The following is a 25,183-nucleotide window of genomic DNA, read 5'->3' on the forward strand; positions in this document are numbered from 1 at the left end:
TCCCTCAATGCAAAAATACTTTGTTCTATTAAACTGGCATTCTATGAGGCTCACCTTCCTGACACAATAGCTAAAGGCAAAGTGGGTATATAAACAAATGTGGTGAAGAAAGCTGATGGTGCCCAGCTATCAAAAGATATAGCATCTGGGGGCTTAAAGGCTTGAAGATAAACAAGCAGCCATCTAGGTGAGAAGCAACAAAGCCCACATGGAAGAAGCACACCAGCCTGTGTGATCATGAGGTGTCAAAGGGATGAGGTATCAGGCATCAAAGAACAAAAAAAATCATACCATTTTTAATGAGGGGGAATGCAGAGTCGAGACCCAAAGCATATCTGTAGGCAGCTGGGCATCCCTTTACAGAAGGGTCATAGGGAGGAGATGAGCCAGCCAGGGTGCGGTATAGTGCCAATGAAACATACAACTTTCCTCTAATTCTTTAATGTTTCCTCCAATTCTACCTTACAATTCTACCTTACATGATCCCCATTCTACCTTACAAATCTGGCTAGACAAGAGGATGTACACTGGTACAGATAAGAGCTAGAAACACAGGGAATCCAGGACAGATAAACCCCTCAGGACCAATAATGAGAATAGCGATACCAGGAGGGTAAGGGTAAGATGGGGTAGAAAGGGGAAACTGATCACAATGATCTACATATAACCCTCTCCCTGGGGGATGGACAACAGAAAAGTGGGTGAAGGGAGACATCGGACTGTGTAAGACATGGAAAAATTAATAATTTATAAATTATCAAGGATTCGTGAGGGAGGGGAGGGGAGGGGAGGGGAAAGGAGGGGAGGAAGGGGAAAAATGAGGAGCTGATACCAAGGGCTCAAGTAGAAAGAAAATGTTTTGAGAATGATGATGGTAACAAACGTACAAATGTACTTGTCACAATCCATACACACCTCCATTGTGTGGAGGTGTGTATGGATTGTGGTAAGAGTTGTATGAGTACCCAATAAAATGATATTTTTAAAAAGAAACCTAGGGACAGAAGCCCTGCTTTGTGCAAATGATATTTTTACAAAGTTTGGCAGAAGAAAAAATATCTTACAAACTCAATGATCATTTCAAGCATATTAGAATGGCTTATTATTTAAAAGTACATTTCCTATGAATCTCTCTTGCAAAAAAGGTTGCTTGTATTTACAAATAACTCTTCCCACTATACTCCAGTTTCTAGATCCCTGGACTCATTCATCACAGCATGCAGCGTTCAGAACTTCGCTTGGTCCTGCCCCTTTCTGCCAACCATCATCAGCTCAGATTCCCATACTTAGACTCACCCCTAGAGACTGGAATTTGATGTCCCCTGCTGCTCCTAAGCCTTCAGGATTCACGGTCTAGGATGGACAATGAGCTTTGATCATCCTCCTAAATCCTCTTAAAAGGCCCCTTTCCTTCTTTTTGGCTGGAAGTGGATCTTAGGGCACTCATGTCCTCTTAGGCCACCTGAGCAGTGGTGCCCCAACCCACTTCTTATTCCACTTCCTTAGATCTTTGCCAACCTCTGTTCAATTTATCACTTTTGTTTGCCTGGATTTTTTTTAATTGCATGTCAGAGTTGAAAACGTGGACTTATTTCCAGCTCTTCAGTCTATTTGTATTTTCATGAGAAAAACAAACAAACAAACAAAGCAAGAATAAGGAGAAAGTACCCAAGGTACAAAACAGAGTCTGGTTCCTGTCTCAGACTCACCAGCGCCGCATCCCCTAGGAGGGATTGTTGGCAACAACAATTCTCCATTTACTGAGACTAACTCTGGTAGTGGGTAAAGCACTTAGTATTTCAACAAAACCTCCCCCAGCCTCAAGTTTAAGAACCGCTGTTCTAGAGGAAAAGAAGTGTCTGACAAGTGTTTGGGGCACAATGGAACATACCCCTAAAAAAAATATATGTCTATATCATTGAAACTGAAGAATTTCTAGGATGCTGTTGATTGAAAAAAAAAATCACTGTAAAACCTCAGGTAGAATACAATATTTATAGAAAATTCAGAAACTGTATTTACATATGGAAATATATTTAGAATGCTACACAGTGAACTGTGAATAGTGGTTAACTTGAGGGAAATAGGTTTACCTTCCCCCTATGATTTACTTTCTTAATCAGAAGCATATGTGTGTATTTTACTGTGTGTTATTTACTTATTTATTTAATGATTAATCTAGGCATCTTCCACTTTTCTCTGGAAAAATTCAGAAGTGAAAATTTAACTGAAGCCCCAGTCGACTTCAGTGTCTGGACTAATCAAACTTGGTGATGCTGTGGGGAATTCTAGAGCAAGTGAGGCCGAGATAGTGCTCAGCCCTCCACAACTCAGTCTTCTATGTAAAGCCACCCATGCCAGGAAATGACAGCTTTCTCAAGTCTGAGCTATCCTGCTGCTCTTACATAGGCCCGTTTAAAAGGGGTTGGGGGTGGGGATTCCAAGGAGAAACAGAACAAGCTAGAACTTTAAGGGTTCTCTTGAGAAATGCCTATATATTTCGGGGAAATGTTTCTTTGTTGCAGAAATAAGGTGTTGAAGTGGCCCATTTTCCATCCCCCTACCCTAGCTGGCAGTCATTTTGCAATTATGGTCTCCCTTTCAAACTGGCTTTGCAAGTACACAGCAGATGAACGTGGTAACCAAAATTCGTAAATAAAACAGGTTGGTGGCAAATAATCAAAGACAAGATGAAGCAAACGTTGAAGAGGTAAGTCTGTCTACGTATGTTCAAGATCAAGTTATATCCTGACATTCTTTAGCTGATCATAGTGTGAAAATTCCAAGGTTGTGCTCAGGGTGGTTCTAGGTTGTTTCACACAGGGCAGGCTCCCCATCAGAAGCACTGCGCGCATCACAAAGGATGCCAAAGCATTTCTACCTGCATTACCGTTGATATGCACACCCTCCTCTCTCTTTGTTTCCCAGTGGATTGCAGGCCTGAGGGCGTGGTGAAAACAGACAATTATAGTTGTCATCCTCCGGACAGCTGTTTCCCCAGAAACCAAAAAATTGTGGTCAAAAAAGCTTTAATAATTAATCCATTCATCCCCACGAAAGGGATAATTACTTATACTTAGCATCCTCGTACTTTCAGCAAGGAGAACTGATAAAGGTGATCTCATTATTTTTGTATCTACAAAGATACTCTCTATCTCTGGACTCTAAGCACACCAGACAGCCAAAGAGTTCACCAAAGCCCCCAATACTTTATTGCTGCTGTGTGAAGACAGAATTCTTTTGTAGATGGGGGTGGCAGTCGCCTTCCGAGAAGCCTGTCTGTCTATGCCCGGCCTCACAGCCGGTTTCAGCTTAGAAGACCCAGGTGGCACACCAGGATTGTGTGGTAGGAAGGAGACGACGCGTGGGGCTTGATCTGCAGCAGAGTATGGAAGCGAGACCACAGGCACTACAGTCACAAGTCAAATTCCAACTCTTCGATACCCTAGGATTTGAGGTAATTGACTGCGTCAATGGGGATAATGTACTGGAACATACAGGGATATTGCAGTCATCAATAGTGCATAAGTTTCCTAGCACAGAGCATGGTTCCCAACAGGTGCTCAAAACCCCCAGTGAGTCCCATCCCTTTATAAAACCTTTTAAAGAAAAAATGTGTGGGGGCGGGGGGGAGGGGTGGGGAGAGATAATAAAGAATTTTAAAAGGTATGCTCCCTTTCCAATTTCACTGTGAGAGGCTTTGACTCTTGGCCAGAGCCAGCTGGCACCCAGAGCAAGTAGTGCCAGAGTTAGTGTCTGGGTAGGAGGACGGAGCCTGTTAGTGAGCATCCCCCCAGGCATGTTGTTCCTAATCCACCCCTGTCCTGGTATGTGGTCTCCTACAGTTATCAACTGTCCAGCCCCCAACATCTGACAGGAAAAACACTGGCAGTTTTAGACCACTTTCCAGACCAGACTCCAGGTCATGAGGACAAAAGCATTCTCAGTGGCAGCTGGCTCCTGTGAGTGGGGGAGAGGCAAGGTACAAGTGCGGAGCACCAACTGGATGGGTCTGAATCCTGTCTCAGCCCCTACTGGTAGCTTAGATGCCTTTGGCTGGACTTAATGGACACAGAGGACAGAAGTCTCAAAGGCCTGCTAAAGGAAGATTAAAAATGTACTTGTCTGCAGTTCGGGGAAAACAATTAATGATTATGTGTTCTAAGTCATAAAATAGAGAGGGGAAGAGTAGATGACTTATCTCTAGGCATATTAGGACTCTGCTCTGCTTTTGATGGGCAGGCTTAATTAGATCTTAATGTAATGTTCAGAGAGATGATCATCACCAGCCCTTAAACTTAGCTCAAGGAGAATGAAATGCTTGGAGTACAGCGCCCAGTCAATTTCCAAAAACAATACTTACTTTAGGATCTGAACTCTTGAATTTTAACCTTTCCACCAATTCTATCATCGCCGCCTTCAGTCCGCCCGAGTCTTTGCTCTAAAAGAAAGACAAGTTAGGGGTCACTAGGCAGTATTTTGTAGCTCTCTCAAACACAAATAGCATTGCAGAGAAAAATGAAAAGGCCATTTTTTCCTTCTTATCAGCCAACAGTATTAAACTACTAAGGAGAACTGCATAGTTCCTCTCCCTTCTCTGAGGACAAAGTGGGTCGGGACATAAATTGCCCAGTGACCTGGGAGAAGTATTGGAATGAAAATTAAATGCAATTTGTACAGGCTGACTCATCGCTTCATCTCAGGGCTCAGCTGCACCAGTGAAGACCAAGACTCTGCAATGGAGACTTCTATCCAAGATGTCGGTTTTATGGCCTACTGATTTTTATTTTGAGCGTATACAGGTCAAATACCAAATGGGAAACAAACAAACCAAAAAAAAAAAAAAAAGCCAACCCCTAAATCCATCCAGATCCCAGCTTCTAGTGACCCTATTCAGGGTTTCCAAGGATGTACATATTTATGGGAAGAGAGCCTCATCTTTCTCCTGAGGGGAAGCTGGTGCCTTTGAGCCACCAGCCTTATCGCTAGCAGTCAATGCTACTTGACAGTGCTACCATGGCTCCACGTCAAACACAGAAGTGTGCAATACTAAATAGTCATGTACCAATGAAAACAAAGGAAACCAATTATTGAATTTCTAAAGCCTCTCCTTTTTTTATAATGAGGATAATTAATGAGTTTTTAGTTTGTTTTGGTTTTTTCCTAAAGCTTAACTGAAGTGGTGTTTGTAAAGCTACTGTCACAGTAGGTGGCCCATAGGAAGTGCTTCTTAAAATGTCAACTGTATTATGAGTATTTTCACATTGTGATGACTGGGGGGGTCAAACATCAAATAAAAATTTAAATGTGATCTCCAAATGCAAGTTATATATATAATTTAAAATTTTCTAGTAGCTGCAATAAAGTAAAAATAGGTACCTATCTACTTTGAGTAATTTTACTTATATCATAATATCAAAACTATCATCATGGGAACACTTTGAAATCTATTACATACTTCACACTACACAGTTCAGTTGGCTCTAGCTACAGGGGAGGAGCCACGTGGTAGGTAGCATCTTGGGTAAAAAGTTCCAATGTTCAGTGGTTCAAACTCTCCAGCCTCTCCATTGGAGAAAGATGAAGGTGTCTGCTCCTGTCAGGATGTCTCTGAAGCCTAAGGAACTGACCCACTGCCATCAAGTCGATTCCGCCCCGAGAGGGCAGGGTAGAACAGTCACTGCAGGATTCTGAGACAACATTTCTTTACAGAAGTAGAAAGCCTACTTTTTCTCCCGTAGAGCAGCAGTGATTTCAAATAGCTGACCTTACGGTTAGCAGGCCAATGTGCATAACTACTATACCACCAGGACTACTCTACTCTCTAAAATTCTTAAATGGGACTTAATATGGAGTGAGTTTGGTTCTCATTCTATTGTGGTTGTTATCTAATAGCCACATGTAGCTGATAGCTACTGTATTTAGATCTTAAATTCTAAAACCACAACTAAACCCACTGTTGTCCTGTCATTTCCAACTCATAACAACCCTATGGAGCAGAGTAAAACTGTCCCCAAAGGGTTGGACTTTCAAGACCATAAATATTTACAGGTGAGAGCATGGCTTTTTCCCATGGAGGGTCTAGTGGGTTCAAGGCATGAACCTATGGGCTAGTGTCCAAGCACTGTGACCACTGTGCCATCAGCCCTCCAAAATCATGCTGCCTACATCTACATACCAAATCTGCCACTTGCTGTGCAACCTAAAGCCTCTCTGTGCCTCCATTTATTTGTTTGTTTATTTTTATTTATTTATTTATTTTAAGCAGGTTAAATAGATTTTACTTTCATTATATTTTGGTTGAAAATGCTAGAGCATTTTGTAAGATTTCTCATGATCCACACAGCATTTCTTCTTCCTTCTTAGAAGCTACCTTATTTTATGTTACTCCAAATGCAGTTATTTCTACTCAATCTGTATAATGAAGAATACATGGAAAAAAGAGACTTTATCTGATTCAGTGTCAACAACAGCTACAACAGATTATTGCCACTTACGGACCAGGGACTATTTACTCTAGTGATAAATAAGCAACTTGAGCTAAATCTAGCTCTTTACCACCTTGAGCTTGACCATAAAGCCAGACATGAGACAGTTCTGCCAAGCTCTCTAGACGATCCTGAACAAGTAATCTTTTCCCTACCAAACCATTCAACAAATATTTACTAATACCTAATAGTTTCAGGCTCTTGATACAGCTATTTTGAGTTTTCAGATGGCAAATAATCTTGAACTGATTGAACTTAAGAGAAAAGCAGTTCAAGCCCAAGATCGGACTCTGAACATAATATCCCACAAGTACATTATAATAAACAAGTCTAGCTAGTGGCTACCGAATGAAATGGCTTTAAAGACTTGACATATTTTTTTAAAAACCTATTTTACAGAAAATTAGTATCCAAACATGCTCTTTCCTCATGATTGTGAATGTCATCATTGTCAAATAAAATATTTTCTTCACTTGCTTCCACCGATGTCTTCATGACCAATTCAATTTTCCTCTAACGAAAAGTTCAATGTCACACTTGAAGCAATGTAGAATTCCCAAATACCAAAGGGTAAAGGACTGAACATTCATCCACAGCTACACCTAGAGGATATAATTCTTAGTTCCACCTGTGGCTATAGTCCATAGCCATTTTTCCTGATCAATTTTTGATGACCTTTATGTATCTGCAAGGCTCAGACTTTGTTGCATCTTTAAGAATCTGGCTGTGGGGCCCACCACCGATGCCCCACCACATGGCTGAGGTTGGATGGTACCTCCTCATCGATCTGCAGCCAATCCGAAAAGCTAACTCCTTATTTATCTGTAAATATGGCTAAAAATGTATCTATGCTACAAGGCTGTAGTAAGGTTAAGTAACCCAATACATGTCCAAGTGCTGAGACAAGGACTGGCACATGGCAAATGCATGAGAAATTATTGTTGCTGTCTCTTTCGTGTTTTTAAGTTAGAGTACGAATTAAATCTTTCATTTTTGGAGTTCCTATGCACAGCACCAAGAGGAGATTTTTACGGGCTGCTGGATGAATTAAATGAATAAACACACACTCTTAAGGCATGAATGTCCTAATAATAATACATTACACGTATTCCGCACAATCTAAAGTCACATGGCTTCATTTATTTTCTTACCAAAACACTACAGGAGAGGGTAAGAGCATCATCCTCACTGTACCAGAAAGCACTAAGAGGTAATCAATGGTTGTTTTTATGAGACGAGACAACACAGAAGTATAAACAAACATTCCAAGTTATCACTTACTCAAAATTGGCCTCAGAATCAGCCATATTTCCTAAAGTTTAGGAAACAGTAAGACTCTACTATATAGATTAAAATATACTAAAGGCCAAATATCCTCCCCTCCCCCCGCCGAGTCTCTCTTTCCTCTCTAGACTATACAATAAAATCTGATAGGACATGACTCAAACTGACATCTGTTTCAGTTGTACTAGCCAAACATAGCTTAGCTCACATTTCCTTTTGGATGTCATTCTAAATTTTCATTTTGTATTTGTCTTACGATGGTGTACACCTCTCCTAATTTCATCTCCAATCCCTAGTCTTTTGTCCTGTGGTCTCATACCAGTTGGGAAAAGGAATCTGGAGGTCACATACCAGCAAGTGGGTGAGACTTGCACCGTCTGAAAAAGGGTTAAGTTGACAAACACAACCCTGCTTTTATAAGATGATCAGCCAACAAAGCCTGTCTGGTGATATCATGCCTCCAACCTGCTGCTCACTGGCTGCACAAGCAGGTCATTTGTCCCTGGAAAGCTCTCTTCCCCCACATGCCAGCTGCCAGCGCCCATTTTAAGCTCTCCAGAATGAGCCTTGATGTATTATGACACACACACACACCCAGCTTTAAAGAACAGAAAGGAATGCAACAAACAGTGCCTTAAAACCTTCAGAAAAGAAACAGCAGGCCAGTGAAGGAATCCCTAAGCAGCAGGCCGCCTGTGTGCAGGCAGATGGGTCTTGTGCCGAGATAAGGGGCCCTGTAGCCTCCTTTCATGAGAACGTGCTTTGTCAGCAGAATCCTCCCTCCGTTTCACAAAGCATCAGCAGCATTGCTTCCTCAGGGGAGAGACTGAGGCTCTGAGAGCTTCCCTTCAGGAAACTCACCCTTCCCACCACCCCAAAACAAACCCATTGCTACCCAGTTGATTCTGACACAGTGACCCTATAGGACAAAGCAGAACTGCTGCCTTGGATTTCCAAGACTGTACATCTTTCCAGAAGCATACTACCTACCACAGCTTTCTCCACATTAACCTCACCACACCATTTTAAAGAATTATCATCAAAGATCATTTGGACTCTAGAGCCTCCTATAGTCCGATGGCTTTTTCAAGGCAAAAGCACAGGTGACATACCCCAGCCAACACATCTGAGCTCTGGGAACACCCCTGTGATACAATCCCGTGTGTCCACACCTGAGATTTAGGGCATTCCTAATCCCTCCATCAAAGGAACCCTAGTGATTCAGTGGTTGTTAGGCTGTGATCCATAAAGGTTAGCAGTTCAAAACCAGCAGCCACTCTGAGGTGAAAGAAAAGGGCTTTCTAGTCCCGCAAACAGTTCAGTTTTAGAAAATTCACCTAGCAGTTCTACCTTGTCCTATCAGGTCGCTATAAATCTGCATTGATTCAATGGCAGTGAGGATGAATTTTTGGAATCCTTCCATCTTGTTCAGTTCCAAGTGGCTTAATCCATCCTTGGGGAGATGGAATAAGTCTCTGAAGGCCTAGAGGCAGGTTAAGGGCATTTGGCAGGTATGTCTTGGGGCTCTGAATATGTGAAGAGTATTCTAGAAGAAGAAGGGCATGGCCAGAAGAGGTGCTTTCTAAAGATGGAGCTCTGAGGAGCCCAGAGAGGTCTGGATCTAAGGGTAATATCTGGGTATGTGTGTTCCCAAACCAAAGTGGTAAAAAGATTTTATTAAATATTATTAAATATGCATTTGCAGAGTATACCCATTATTCAAAAAGTAACCAGAACAGGAGATCATGTTCTGGTATAGTGTTTAGTAAGAGGTTGGCCTACTAACCACAGAGTTAGCGATTCAAATCCACCATGTACTCTGAGACAGAAAGATAAGCTGTTTGTGCTCATGACGACTGTTAGTCTGAGAAAATCAGGGAGTAGTTCTCTGTCCAACAGGATGCCTATGAGTTGGAAAAAAATTGATGGCAGTGGTTTACATCTTCTAGCTGTAATAATAGGACAGAATGACCATCTTTGAAACTTGAGTGCCACTTGAGAAGTGTACCATGAAAGTAAGAAAGGTAGGCCATGGATTAGAATGTTCGCCAGGAAAAAGCACAACAGGAAAAAGCACAACAGGAACCCCCCCCCGGCCCCCCAAGAAACTGGGTATGAAACTAAGCCTTTCCCCTAATTCTAACCTTGCAAACATCCAGTTCCATAAGAAGCAATAGCACTGTGCCTAGTTAAGAAGTGAAATCTATTTGCTTGATATTTGCACATCTCCACCTCCAATCCTACCCAATGCCTTCCAAGAACAAAAGAGTTCAGCCTGAGAATATCTTGTTTATGCGCCTCTTTCCTCCCCCAGGAGAGTGTAGAAAAAAGACAAATGCTCTGTTGTGACACCCACCCCTCAGAGTTTGATCCATCTGTGGAGGTGTGGGATGTTTCACAAATGCTAGCTCCTAGGGATGAGTCATAATAAAACCAGAGAAAGGACAAAATGATTTCCATTTGAAGGCATTCTTTACTTACCCTAGCACTTGATCCAGTCTTTTCGCCAGAACCCTAAAAAGCAGTGCATTCTCATACTACAGCTGAGAAAACGGGGTGATTGAAATCAAATGAACCCAAAGATCAGTGTTCACGTGCTCTCATTGGCCTTTCACAATCACTCCGAAGAGAGCATGGACTCACTTCACAATGGAGGAAAAACGGCTTTGTGAAAGTCCAATGAGGTGCCCCCACTTCAAAGAGCTTGTAGTGGCTAAACAAACTAGGAAATTAAGAAACAATGGACTAGAAAGCAGCAAATAAAAAGAATGCTGTGGATTTGTATGCAGCTGTATACAACGCAAGATGTACTGCTGGCTGAAAAAGGGGGAGGGGAGAAGACTTGAAAGTGGTATATAACATAAACACTTTAAATATACACACATACAATTTTGTTTTCTATGGATGATATTGAAAATGAAACAAAGCAAACCAACTGTGTGGATTTGACTGCACATGTGTCAGAATAGGATTGTGCTCTACAGGGTTTTTAGTGACTGATGTCATTAAGAACACCATCAGGACTTTCTCAAGAGATGCCTCTGGGCAGACTCAAACCGCCAGCCTTTTGGTTATTATCTGCTTGTACTTCCCAAGAACTCCAAGGGTGAAAGTGAACATAGGTAAGTCCCAATAAGTCCCAATCAAAGCTGACCACCATTGATTCAATTTCAACTCATGGTGACCCAATGTAGTGTTTCCGAGGCTACAGAGCTTTATGGGACCAGAAAGTTTCATCTTTCTTCCCATGAGCAGCTAATAGGCTTGAACTTATGACCTTGCAGTGCAGCCCAATACTTACCTGATGTGACAGGTGTTTTTGTGCCATCATAAGGGTGGAGGCTAGTCGCAGCTTGATAACCTCCTTTGGATGTGTGATTGAGATAAATGGCTTGCTGGAGGTGGCCCACTCTCCCTCTGCCTTCACCGTCCTATGGTGAGCCACACTGAAACCTGCCAGAACCATGATGCTTCCACCACCATTGAATCCACAAGACTCTTCGCCCACCAGCCTGGAATCTTCCTGTACTCTGTGTCATTGCATGTGGCTGTGTGAGTATGAAAAGAGACTTAAGGACTTGAGTTGGACTGGGCTGGGATCTTTTCCTGATATCCAATGACTTCTTTATATAACGCTTTCTTACACAGACATGAGTGTCACTGGATTTGTTTCTCTAGTCAGCCTGGCCTAACACACCTGACAATGCCACCAGGGCTCTTAATGTAGGGAGGTAGATAAACAGAAGAGCAATTACTGGAAAGAATAACTCTAAGGAGAGTAGTAGTAGTAAGATGTTTTAGATTGATCTAAATGTAAGGAAGCCTGGTAGTACAGTGGGTTACACACTGGGCTGGTAACCACAAGGTTGGTAGTTCAAGCCCAAGAACAGCTCTACGGGAGAAGGATGAGGCTGACTGTTCCAACAAAGGCTTACCGACTCAGAAATCCTATATAGGGTCACTATGAGTCATAAGGAGCTCTGATGGTATAGTAAGGTAAGGTTAGCAGTTTCTCCACAGGAGAAAGATAAGGCTTTATACTTCCATATAAGATTTAGTCTCAGAAACCCCTAAGGGCAATTCTACTCGGTCCTGTAGGGCCACTATGAGTTGGAATGGATTTAATAGTTTTCTTTATGAATCATAATCAACTTGATGGCAGCAAGTTTAAGTATATTCATATTACTTGCAAAATTAAGATTCAATATTCAAAAAGAAGCTGGACCCCAAGTGGTACAATGATTAGTGCTTAGTTGCACCATAAAGGTCAACAGTTTCAACCTACCTACAACAACAAGGAAGAAAGAGGTGGCCGTCTGCCCCAGGAAAGATTTACATGCTTGGAAAGTCTATGGGATACTTTGTGGAATTATAAAGAGACTTTTCCCAGCTTTTCTCCCCCAAAGACATGCCAAACATTAGGAGATTTTTGCTAGCATATAGGGGGAGGTCAGATGCTTACAGACATCCTCCCTGGCAGTCACCAGACTAAGGTCGGCCCCGCTCCCTGCTGTTAGGGCAATGGGCTACTTCTCTAGAGGCCTGCAGTCATGGATTTGGTTCCTGTAGGTGGTTTGCATCCTACTGATAATGGTGCCAGGGAACGGTCAAAACGACTCCGTGACATCCAGTTAGGCTGTCATCCTGAATCTAGGATCCGACCATCTTCCACATGTATATCCCCAATCCCTCCATTTCCGATTGCATGTATACCCTTAGACCACCCTCTTCCATTACTGTATTACCTATAGCACAAACCTTTCCTGTGACGTAGGTCTTTACACCTGTAATTAGGGGGCTTGTACATCCCCAGAGAATATAAAGGCCTTGGTTTACATTAAATATCTCTCTCTCTCTCTCTCTCTCTCTCTCTCTCTCTCTCTCTCTCTCTCTCTCTCTCCATGTGGACCACCAGGAGGCTGAAGTGAGCATTACTATCATGAAATGTGTCTGACTCCATTATTTCTATCTCTCCTCTCATGCTCGTTATGACTTTACTATAATCTTTACTTATTATCGCTGTACAATTGTGCCTACCAGGCCCGTGATGATGTGCTAGGGGATGGATTCCCGTCGTTAATAGTTCTACTCTATTTCATAGGGTCACTGTGAGTTGGAATCGAGCTGTCAGCAATGGATTTGGCTTTTTTTCTTTCATTGGAAAAAAAATAACCAAAAACACACCATGCTTTAAGTGACTTTCCCCCATTAATTAGCCTAGGTCTAAATACTGCAATATTATTTCTTCTGCACTGAAACATATGAACCAGCAGGTACATGCGAAGAGTTTTACCTGGTTATATTCACAGATTCACGCCCATAACAGTAACAGATAGAAAATAAAATGATAGATTATACTGAGGAAAGATGTCACCTTGAAAATACAATATGGTGTACCTGATGCAAGTTGGGGTATTTGAAACGGCCTCCTGTGCCTGTGAAAGCTAGACAATGGATAAGGAGGAATGAAGAATTGATGTATTTGAATTACAATGTTGGTGAAGAACATGGAAAGTACCACGGACTTCCAAAAGAACAAACAACTGTCTCTCAGAAGTACAACTGGAATGCTCCTTAGAGGTGCGAACAGATTTCATCTTTAGACATGCCATCAAGCCGGACCAGCAACAACTGAGGAGGGGGCAGGAACTGGAGTATTGTGGTCTACTGTACACAGGGTCACTATGAATCAGCTCAGGTTTGAGACAACTTATCAGTGAAAACAAGTGGACTTTGTGGGGACCTGAAAATCCTAACACTTTCTGTGAAATTTGGAATGTACATGCACTTTTCTAGGCAGAGGAGCACGAGAGTTCCTCAGGTTCCCAAGGTTAACAGTTCCTGGGGAAGCAGCACTGCACACAGGAAAAGTAGACCCAGACTGAGCTCCGCCAATAACTGCTCTGTGAACCTGAAAAAGTCACTTTCCTTCTTTGGGTTTCTGTCAATCTGCAAGAGAGGAAGAACCAGATCAGAAGCTACAAATCCACAGCCTATAGAATACCTTTCTCTGCCTTTTATAGTGTTGCTCTATACAGCACGCTATTTATAATTAGGTGCTAGCATTTGAAAATCAGGAGATATTTTATAACAATAAAGATTTCTAGCTTCTTCTGAAAATCTAAAGGGTATGACTATGCTGGGCTTCTGTCCGCGAACAGCAGCTGCCTGCACTCAGCAAGACAAGCTCTCTCCAGTTTGCCAATGCTATTTTGGCTTCTTCTCATTTACATTATTTTCTTGGTCCCTGAAGATATATCAAGTAGCTACTTCTTAAAGAAATTCTCAGTGAGACAGTTGGTTTGGGACATCAGGCAAGGTGGGTATCTTTCTTTAAAGTGGGTCATAACAATTCATATGCATATATCCATCCATCCACCCCCCCCCAAAGACAGAATTAATACAGTTCATTCTGGGCAAGGGACAGAAACAAATGTGGAATATGAGCAGCAAATGTGACATCAGAACAGGCAAACATTTTTCTTGACAACTAGTCTTGCACTTTTATTGCAGTCAGTCTAGTTGAATGATAACCAGCTGTACACCCAAAGAAATTCAACTGTTGATAGAAAAGCAATCACACGATGATCCTTAAACTGGCTTCTCAACACTGAGTTCTGTACTGCAAAGGATCAGAGACTGAGTTCAGAATGATTATTGTCAAGCTGTTGTCCCTCCTATCCCATTGGACTTTCACTGCTTTCATGCTTGAAAATAAAAAAATCACGCAACCATCTTTCATTTTGGCAAAGCTGTCTTAGGGAGAAATACTGAAAAAGGATCAGAAGATAGAATTTCTGCCCTACAGGACAGTCCTACTCTTGTCCTGAAGGCTCAATATGCATTGGAATAGACAGTAATGGGTTCCCTAAGGGATTAAATAAGAAAGCAAAGCTTTGCCAAAAGAAAATGAAACTAACTTGTAATATCACCATCCAATGTATAAAAATTCTTTTAACACCTTCTTCAGATCACTCTATTTTCAACATACAAGTCCATTCCTATGCAATGTTTCCCATTCTCCAGGCTGAGTCAGAGAAAGACCCATTCTTGCCACCTGGCAATCCAATCTCAACACAGAAACCTGAGTGAATTTTTAAGCAGATAACTAACTGTTCCCTTCTCTGAAGTCCATGGTTTCCCGTTACATGTACAATAAAATCTAGAGTCCATGCATGTTCCACATGGTAATCCTAATCATGCACTACTTGGTTCTCGGACCTCCTCTACTACTTCCCAGCCCTCGCTCAACACAATCCAGCTATTCTTTTTCTCTCTCGGTAAGCATGTTCCACCAAAGGCAGTCTCAATTTACTCGAAGACTACTATGCTTCCAGATCTCCCCATGGCTGGTGTCAACAGTACCCACGTTATTACCGCCAACAGGCCCTTCTAAGATCTTGACACAACTTTCGTCTCATTCTCCTGTCTCTGTCACTAGCCATCTACGTCTCTTAGTTTATTCATAGAATTTATCATTATTTAAAGTATCATTTTTCAAAAATTTAACTGTCTGTCCTGTCCATAGAATACAGGCTTCATGAGGTAAGTCTTAGAATTGTTCATTAGGCTCCCTGTTGCCTAAAGTACTCTATTTGACAAATTTTATTACTTCGATAAATATACAAGGGGCATTAACCAAAAATCACAGGATTTTTTTTCAACATTTATGTCCTTGGTTTTTACAAAAGTACCTTACTACCTTCAAAGTAGTACATCTGGCAAATTTGAGAACCCATTCTTGAAAACATTTTTCAAACTCAGCTGTTTGGGTGGCTGACATATCTCCCTCATTTTTTTCTTCACCTCTTCTACTTCACCAAATTGCTGTCCTTCCATGTTCCGCTTCACTTGTCGAAACAAAAAGAAGTCACGTGGAATAAGGTCAGGTGAGTAAGGTGCACGGGGCAAAAACTGGCTGTGTGAGCAGGTGCAATGTTGTGGTAGCAAACCCAGTCCCGTTTGACACAAATCAGGTCTTTTTTTTTTGGTCACACACTGTTACGTAATCTTTTCAGAATCTCTAAACAGAAAGCTTGATTAACAGTCTGACGTGGTGGAATGAACTCCAAATGCACTATGAGTCAATTTTCATCCATTCAGGAAGTTGACGGACATACAGAATGAGGTTTGTCATCGTTTGACATTTCACCCATTTTGAAACAAGAAAATCATTCATACACTTGAGTTTTTCCCATAGCACTGTCCTTGTCAGCTGTGTTCAACATCACAACAGTGTCTGCAGCATTTTTCCCAGGCAGGAAACAAAATTTCATAGCTGCCAAGCTGTACTCTTAAGTCAACCATCACAAAAAATGAGGTTCAAGTGAACCTGCTTTTTACTAAGAAATCCACTGTGACCAGAGGGAGTCTTCCCAGGTGATGCCACTGAGTACACTAATTCAGAATGAGCTGCTCGATGCTCACCTAGAGGGAAATATGTATACTGTGAAAGGTATGCCCAGTGGAGCTTTTACCACTTGGGGGTGGTTTACCCCCTTGTATGTTGAATATATAGATCAAACGGAAAAAATATGCCACTGATTTCAAACAATGTTAGTCCGGGGAGACTAAAGAAACAAATTCATAGACACACACATATGTGTATGAGAGAACTTTATTTTTAACATTAGGGGTTCATACAACTCTTATCACAATCCGTACATATACATACATCAATTGTATAAAGCACATCTGTACATTCTTTGCCCTAATCATTTTCAAAGCATTTGCTCTCCACTTAAGCTCTTTGTATCAGGTCCTTTTCCCCCCCTCCCTCCCTGCTCCCCCCTCCCTCATGAGCCCTTGATAATTTATAGATTATTATTTTGTCATATCTTTCCCTGTCCAGCGTCTCCCTTCACCCCCTTCTCTGTTGTCTGTCCCCCAGGGAGGAGGTCACATGTAGATCCTTGTAATCAGTTGCCCTTTCCAAACCACTCACCCTCTACTCTCCCAGTATCGCCCCTCACACCCTGGTTCTGAAGGTAACATCTACCCTGGATTCCCTGTGCCTCCAGCTCCTATATGCACCAGTGTACAACCTCTGCTCTATCCAGACTTGCAATGTAGAATTTGCAAATGTAGAATTCGGATCATGGTAGTTGGTGGGGTGGAAGCATCCAGATCTGGGGCAAAGCTGTGTTCTTCATCGGTGCTACATCGCACCCTGACTCATCTCCTCCCCTAGACCCCTCTGTGAGGGGGTCTCCAGTGGCCGACAAATGGGCTTTGGGTCTACACTCTGCACTTCCCCCTTCTTTTACTATGGTAAGATTTTTTTTTTTTGATGATGCCTTATTCCTGATCCCTTTGGCACCTCGTGATCGCACAGGCTGGTGTGATTCTTCCATGCGGGCTTTGTTGCTTCTGAGCTAGATGGCCGCTTGTTTATCTTCAAGCCTTTAAGACCCCAGACACTATCTCTTTTGATAGCCGGGCACCATCAGCTTTCTTCACATTTACTTGTTCACCCACTTTGGCTTCAGCAGTTCTGTGAGGAGGGTGAGCATCATAGCATGCCAATTTAATAGAAGAAAGTATTCATGCATTGAGGGAGTGCTTGAGTAGAGGCCCAAGGTCCTTCCACCACCTTAATACTAAACCTATAAATATAAACACATAGATCTATTTCCCCATCCTCATATATATATTTGCATGTACATGTCTTTGTCTAGACCTCCATAAATGCCCCTTGACTCCTAGCCCTTTCCTCCATCTCCCTTGACTTTCCTCCTGCCCTACTACCATGCCCCGTCCCCACCTGGGCTACAGCTATACCTCTTCTCTATGCAACCTTACCCTTGATCATTCCCCACCAGGCCTGCCACTCCCCCCTCACCACCAATTTGGATCCCATATTGTTTCCTTGTCCCTGGGTTTGTTAACACCACTTCTTTACCCTCCCCCCACCTCCCCCGATCCCAAGTCCCCCGGAACTGTCGGTCCCATTCTTTTTCCTCCAGATAGTTCATCCAGCCTGTCTTATTTAGACAGACATGTGGAGATAATAACATGCACAAAAACAAGACAGAGGAAAAGAGAGAACTTTATATAAAAGAGAAATTGTATTATGAAAACATCCCAGCCCAGTCCAGTTAAAGTCTATAAATCTGATATTTGCCCATATGTCCAATACCTGTCTCTAAATTCCTCTTCAGAATCACACAACATATGCAATGAAAAATAACAGACCAGTGGGTGGAAAGTTTCTAGATCTAGTGGAGGTGGAAGCATCTTAGCACTGGTGTGGGTCTCCTTGTGGCTCCTCCAGCTCCAGGGCTGTGGCTATATCAGCTTGGCTCCATGTGTCCTGTTAACAGGAACTGTCTCACAGGGAGAAAGTGTGTGTCCTGCCTCCAGGGAGGAATAAGGAGCAGAGAATGGATCTGGCCTCCGATGAGTAATTTATCTCCTTCGCACCTCCAAATGAGGTCAAGTTGTGACCTGATTGACAGGCCACAACCACAGATTCTGCTTAGGCTTACTATTGGCAAGATACATGGAGCTATGCTGATGGAACCAGAGCCCTAAAGCTGGCGGAGACATGTGGAGATCGCTGCCAGTGTTGAGATGCTTCCAATACCACTGGCTCCATAAGACTTTCTACCCACTGGCCTGTAATCTTCAGTTGCATGTGCTGTGTGAGTCTGAAGAGGAATTTATACACTGGTATTGGACATTTGGACAAATATTGGACTTATGGACTTGATTCTGGACTGGGCTGGGATGTTTTCTTAATATACAATTATTCTTTGATATAAAGCTGCTACAGACATGAATGTCTATGGATTTGTTTCTCTAGTCAATCCAGACTAACACAAACAGTAAACAGCTATATTTTATTGAATACTACATCTCAAATAATTGTTGTAAAAAGTAAAGGAGATAATGTGTAGAAAGTTTGTAGTACAGAACCTAGCACATGCCAAGTGCTCAACAAATTTTAAAGATCACCATTGTTCTTGTTATTATCAGTTGAATAACAATATATGTAGGGACTACTAAATGTCAGGCATTGAGTAGTAAAAATCTGAGTGCTGAGTATGAAAAAGAGCAAACCTAGTTTGTTATGAATCAAAATACTCTAAAATACATATTAAGAAAATTTCAATGAGAAAGGAGAAAATAGTTTTAGAGCATTTACAAAGAAGAAAAAATGAAGCTGCAAAGGTTTACTGTCTCAGAAATCCTACAGAGCAGTTCTCACAAGGTTGCTCTGAGTCAGAATTGACTTGACAGGAGTGGATGAGCATTTACGAAATGCTCATAGCAAACATTTTTTATGTTTACATATGGTACACATCAGAGACTATTTCAATATAGTTTCTCACTCACTCATTGTGAGAGTCCATCCTGATTCACAGCAACCCCATAGGACAGAGTAGAATTTCTGTGTGGTTTCTGAGACTGTAACTGTTTATTGCAATAGAAAGACTCAGTATAGTTTATAAAGATTATTTGGGACTGGGAATAATTAAAGGAGAAGGGAGCCTCGCGGTGCAGTGCTGGGCTGCTAAGTAAAAGGCTGGTAGGTCAACCCCTCAGTCCTTCTACAGGAGAAAGATGAAGCAGTCTGCTCCATAAAGTTTTATATAAGAGTAGAAGCAAACGGTGACAGAGACAGTGGAACAGAGAGGCAACATGTATACACATTGGTGTTCCACTCACCAGGTGGGTGACCACTGGGAAAACCTAACATCTTTGAGTTAAGTTTCTTAATCTATAATATGGGACTCACAATAGTACAGCTGATTATAGAACTGTATTCAGGAATGTTACAAACAAAGTTTTATTCCACAAAACATTTTGTATATCCTAACCATTCTTATCTGTGGATGCATTCCGATTTGTAAAAAGTTTTCTCTGATAAGTTAATAAGGCCATATCAGGGTAGGGTTTTTCTTAAGCAATTACTTTAAAGACCTAACAGGAGTACATTAGGCACAGAAACAAGGAAGCACAGAGAGGGGGAGATAGATGCTAAGCCACAAGACATGTTGAAGGAAGAGAGGTGATAAGACAAAGACCTTCCCCCCAGAGCCCACACAGGGAGAAAGCCTTCCCCTAGAGCTAGGCCTCTGAATTCAGACTTGTAACTTCCTAGGGGGAAATTAATCTATTTACATTAAAATCACCTACTTGTGGTATTTCCCTTATAGTAGCATTAAGAAACTGAATCAGGTATCACCTGGAATTATTTATGAAAAGCATCTGACCTAATAACAATAAAGGATAGCACTCAAAATACACCTAGGCATGTGCTGCCTTCTCAAAGCCTAGTTAACCTAAATGATAAGGATGGAACAAAGCTTTCAAGACCTCCACTTGCTATGTAGTACAACTCACAATGAGAAGAAACAATTGCAGACACACATTAAACAGTGGAACGTACAATGCACAAAGTACAAATCTAAGAAAGTCAGAAGTCATCAAAAGTGAAATGGAACGTATACAGATTGATGTCCTTAGGCATTAGGCAAGAAAAAAAAAGAGAACAAAATGATATCAAAAGATACTCTGAAGCTTCCTCTTCAACATAAAATAGCTAAAGCAAATGAAAGATGTGTGAATGCTAAAGGGCAGCTTGAGAAGACCAAGTATTAAAATGAAATGTCCAAGCACCTGGAGTTAGAAACCAAAAGGAAAGAAAACATTCAGCACTGCTCAAGCTGAAAGAAGTGAAGAAAAATCCAAGCCTGAGGTTTCAATTTGAAGGAATCTACAGCGGAAACAATGAAAGATGCAAGAAGATGGCAGGCATGCACACAGACATGGTACCAAAAAGGACTGGTTGACATTCAACCATCCCAAGAGGTACATATAGTCAACATCCAATGTTACTGAATAAAGAAGTCCAAACTGCATTAGAAGCATTGGTTAAAAAAAAAAAAAGCTCCAGAAATTGACAGAATACAAAGTGATGCACTGCTAGAAGCACTCATCAGTCTATGCAAAAAAAAAAAAAAGGAAAACCACCACTTGTGCCCTCTCAGTCAAAACACTGCCATCCCGTCAATTGCAACTCAAAAGCAGCCCAATACAGTAGCAGTTCTCGCTGTGTGGGTTGTAACCCCTTTGGGGGTTGAATGACCCTTTCACAGGGGTTTCCCAATTCCTAACAGTAGCAAAATTACAGTCATGAAGTAGCAATGAAAATAATGTGATGATTGCGGGGGGTCACCACGAGGAACTGTATTAAAGGGTCGCGACATTAGGAAGGTTGAGAACCACTGCTACACAGCAGTGTAGAACTGCTCATGTGGGTTTCTGAGACTCTAGTAGAAAGCCTCATCTTTCTCCAGCAGAGCGGCTGGTGGTTTTGAACTGCTTAGAGCCACAACGGATGCTCATGGAAGTAGCAGTCAAGAAATTAAAGGGCATATAGCACTGGGAAAATCTGTAAAAGACCACCTTATTGGGCTCCAGGGAAAAGAAGTCATTTTGAAGATGAAGGTGTGCTTGACTCAGCCAATGGTATTTTCACAAGCCTCGCATATATGTGAAAGCTGGACAGCAAAGAAGGAAAACGGGAGAATACATTTAAATTATAGTATTGGCAAAGGCTATTGAAAGCACCTTGGTCAGCCAGATCATCAAACAAATCTATCCAATTAGTACACTCAGAATGCTCCTTAAAAACAGGGAAATGAGACTGTTTCTTGTACTTTGGACGTGTTATCAGAAGGAATCAGTCCTGGGAAAGGAATAATCTTGGGCAGTAGGGAAAGTCAGTGCAAAAGAAGAAGACACTCAACATCATGGACTGACACCATGGCTGCAACACAGAGCTCAGACATAACCACCTTGTGAAGATGATGAAAGATCAGGCAATGTTTCCTTCCATTGTACACAGGGTTGCTTTGAGTCAGAACTGACTTGACAGTGCCTAACAAAAACATTTTTATTATTCCCATCTTTGGAAAAATCCAAAACCAAATTCACTCCCCTCAAGTCAATTCTGACTCAGAGTGACCCTAAATGAAAGGGTAGAACATCTTTACATCTATCTTTAAAGGAGGGACTCCTGGGTTCGAACTACTAGCTTTGCAGTTAGCAACCCAACTCATAACCCACTACACCAACAGGGCTCTTGCATCTTTGGAAGGCACTTCAAAATTCAACAGCAGATAAAAGCTTCTAGATGTACTTAGCTTTATAACCTCAGACACAGGTAAGCATTTTAATTCTTCCCACTCAACAAGTTACCTTCTGCTAAGGTTTGTATACATACAACTCAGCACACAGAGCAGTGGGGCTTCCTGTAAAACTCTACATGCCTCCTCTTGACTATCAGACAAAATTCTAATGTATTTTGAACCAGAAAGTAAAGAATGCACTGCCCCTGCTTCACCCTCTACTTCTATAAAAATTTCCCATATTTCAGAATATAAAACGGAATTTAAAGAGGACAACCAGCAAGACTTGTGAACCTAAAATTAGACTCGCCAGCTGTGTTTTGGTTAGCTAGTGCACATGGCACCAGCGGGACACTGAAATAGCCTCTTCTCTGCAGACTGGTTTTTCACCAGCCTATCTACCCACAACAGAGAGGCAGAAGGAACAGAAGGAGAGGAGGCTGAGGCGTTTTCACCCAGAGTTTGGTGTCCAGAAATGCTGCTGCTGTCAGACTAACTTGTCTAGTATTGAACTCTCAAGAGAACCTTTGATGGTTCTTTATGAATAATAACACACCAATAATTGATAATTACATTCCAGCCAATGTGATAACTTCTTTAAATCTCTAATCTCATCTGTTCCTCATAACTTTGTAAAAATACCTAAATCTTATGTCCCTGGTACAGGTGAGGGAACCAAGTCAGAGAAGCTGACTGACCCGAAATGACACCAATAAGGAGCAAGCAGGACTCAAGCCCATAGAATTACAAAGCCAAGTGGGGCAGAAACTGATGGATCCTGTACTAGTCTTTCATTTTTTCCTTGGTAATAGAACTCTAGTTGTGTGTGAGGCAGACTAGAGAAAAGACCATTTCCCAGTCTCCCTAAAAGGCACAGGACCAAGTTCTGGCCAATGCAACATAAGCAGCAGCATTTTCTGCAACTTCTGAAGAGTTCCCATTAAGTAAACTGACTGGACTTCCAACTGTCATCTTGAACCATAACCAGGAGTATACCCTGAAGTTGTCAGAATGGAGCTGGAAAGAATCTAGATTCTTGATAACTTTGTGGTTCTTACACACCAGGCTTAAATTGTCCACATTCCGACTTCTTTTGTACTAAAGAAAAATAAACTTTTACGTTATTTGAGTTGCTGTTATTTTTAATTCTACACACGATTATTTTAAATGCAGCTGAACTTTACCCTACTGTTGTTGCTGTTGTTAGGTCCTGTCAAGTAGGTTCCACCTCACAGTGAGCCTACATACAACAGAATGAAACACTGCCCATTCCTCCATCAGCCTCACAATTGTTATGGCTGACCCCATTGTTGGAAGCACTGTATCAATCCATTTCATTCAATGTCTTCCTCTCTTTTGCAGACATTCTACTTTACCAAACATGATGTCCTTTTCCCAGGACTGGTCTCTCCTGACATGTCCAAAGCACGTGAGATAAAGTCCTATCATCTTTGTTTCTAAGAAGCATTCTTGGCTGTACTTTTTCCAGGACAGATTTGTTTGCTCTTCTGGTAGTCCAACATACTTACAATATTCTTTACCAGCACCATAATTAAAATGAATCAAATCTTCTCTGGTTCTTATTATTCATTGTACAACTTTCACATTCATATGAGGCAATAGAAAATACTTTGGATTGGGTGCATCTCAGTACTCAAAGTGACATCCCTGTGCTTCAACACTTTAAAAAGGTCTTGTGCAGCAGCTATGACCAATTCATCCTTTGATTTGACTGCTGCTTCCATGAGCATCAATCGACTGTGGACCCAAGCAAGATAAAATCCTTGACAACTTCAATCTTTTCTCCATTTACCGTGGTGTTATTGATTGGTCCAGTTTTGAGAAACTTTATTTCTTAACATTAAGTGCAATCCTTGATCTTTACCAGCAAGTGCTTCAGGTCCTCCTCAATTTCAGTATGGCAAGATTGTGTCTTTGGCATGACTCAAGTTGTTGCTAAGCCTCCTCCAATCCTGATGCCAGTTTTCATATAGTCTAGCATCTCAGATGTGCTCAGCATACCGACTGAATATGGATGGTGAAAACATGCAACCTGACATACACTTTTCCTGATTTTAAACCGTGTAGGGTTCCCTTGTTCTGTCTCTGGTCCATGTACAGATTCCACATAAGCATAATGAAGTATTCGGGAATTCCCATTCTTCTCAGTATTACCCATAGTTGCTTATGATCCTTCAAAATACCTCTGCATAGTTAATAAAACACAAGTAAATGTCTTTTCAGTGTCTTTTGCCTTAAACCAAGATCCAACACCAGCAATGATATTCCATGGGCCACATTCTCTTCTGAATTTCTCACCGTTCCATCTCAATGCATTGATGCGACTGTTGTTGGGAGTTCCTCCACAAAATTTGAGTTGCATGTGATATTGCTATTGTTTGATAATTTGTACACTTTGTCACCTTTCTTTGGATAATTTGTACACTTTGTCACCTTTCTTTGGGATGGGAAAAATATGGATCTCTTCCAATTTGTTAGCCATGTAGCTCTCGTCCACATTTTTTGGCATAAATGAGCATTTCTAGTGCTTTATCAGCTTCTTGAGATATTTCACATGGTATTACATCAATTCATAGAACCTCGTTTTTCACTATGCAGTTTGGTCTTCATTCAGCACCATGAAGTGGTGTTTTGAGCACAATAACTCTGGGTTGTTGCCATGAGACTGATTCTTAGTCATGGTGACCCCATGTGTGCAGAGAACTGTTCCAGAGTTGTCAAAGCTGTGATCTTTCCAAAGTACCTCTGGGTGGGGCTGCCAAGCTTTCAGCTCGTAGTAGTTCAGTGCTTAACAGACCACACCACTCAAGAACTCCAACTATAATGTAGCCCCTATGCAATACTAATTCTGTTGGTTTTCTATTATACTCAATATCTTACATATTTACCATATATGTGTTGTACATATACTAGCAAAGCACTATACTAGGTGCTGGGAACCTAACTAGAAAAGTTCAAAACTCACAGGACACACATGGGAAAAGAAAACACTCATATGGTATACTGTGTTTAGTAATACATGTATTTAAGGAGTCCTGGAGCCACAGCAGGGTAAGTTGGTAGTTCAAACCCACTAGCCACTCAATGGGAGAAAGATGAGGCAGAACGCTTCATAAAAGATTTAACAGCCTCAGAAAGCCTATGAACACTTTGTTTTCCTATTGGGTTGCTGTGAGTTTAATTCTTCACTCAATGGCACCTAGAAACAATTAGTAATATAATAAATGTATAGACCGCTGCTATGGGAATACT

At 41.6% G+C, this 25,183-nt stretch overlaps 1 protein-coding gene across 8 annotated transcripts in view; it reads right to left on the bottom strand.

Moving 5' to 3' along the window:
• The window catches only part of TRIM44 (tripartite motif containing 44), a 159,874-nt gene that overhangs the window by 125,792 nt on the left and 8,899 nt on the right, over nucleotides 1-25,183 (bottom strand). For all 8 annotated transcript variants that reach the window (XM_075545881.1, XM_075545880.1, XM_075545884.1 and 5 more), the window contains exon 2: nucleotides 4,364-4,441. In XM_075545881.1, the coding sequence (XP_075401996.1) occupies nucleotides 4,364-4,441 (78 nt within the window). The remainder of the gene's footprint in view (nucleotides 1-4,363; nucleotides 4,442-25,183) is intronic.

The sequence above is a fragment of the Tenrec ecaudatus genome, chromosome 4 (genome assembly GCF_050624435.1).
Source record: "Tenrec ecaudatus isolate mTenEca1 chromosome 4, mTenEca1.hap1, whole genome shotgun sequence".
NCBI lineage: Eukaryota > Metazoa > Chordata > Mammalia > Afrosoricida > Tenrecidae > Tenrec > Tenrec ecaudatus.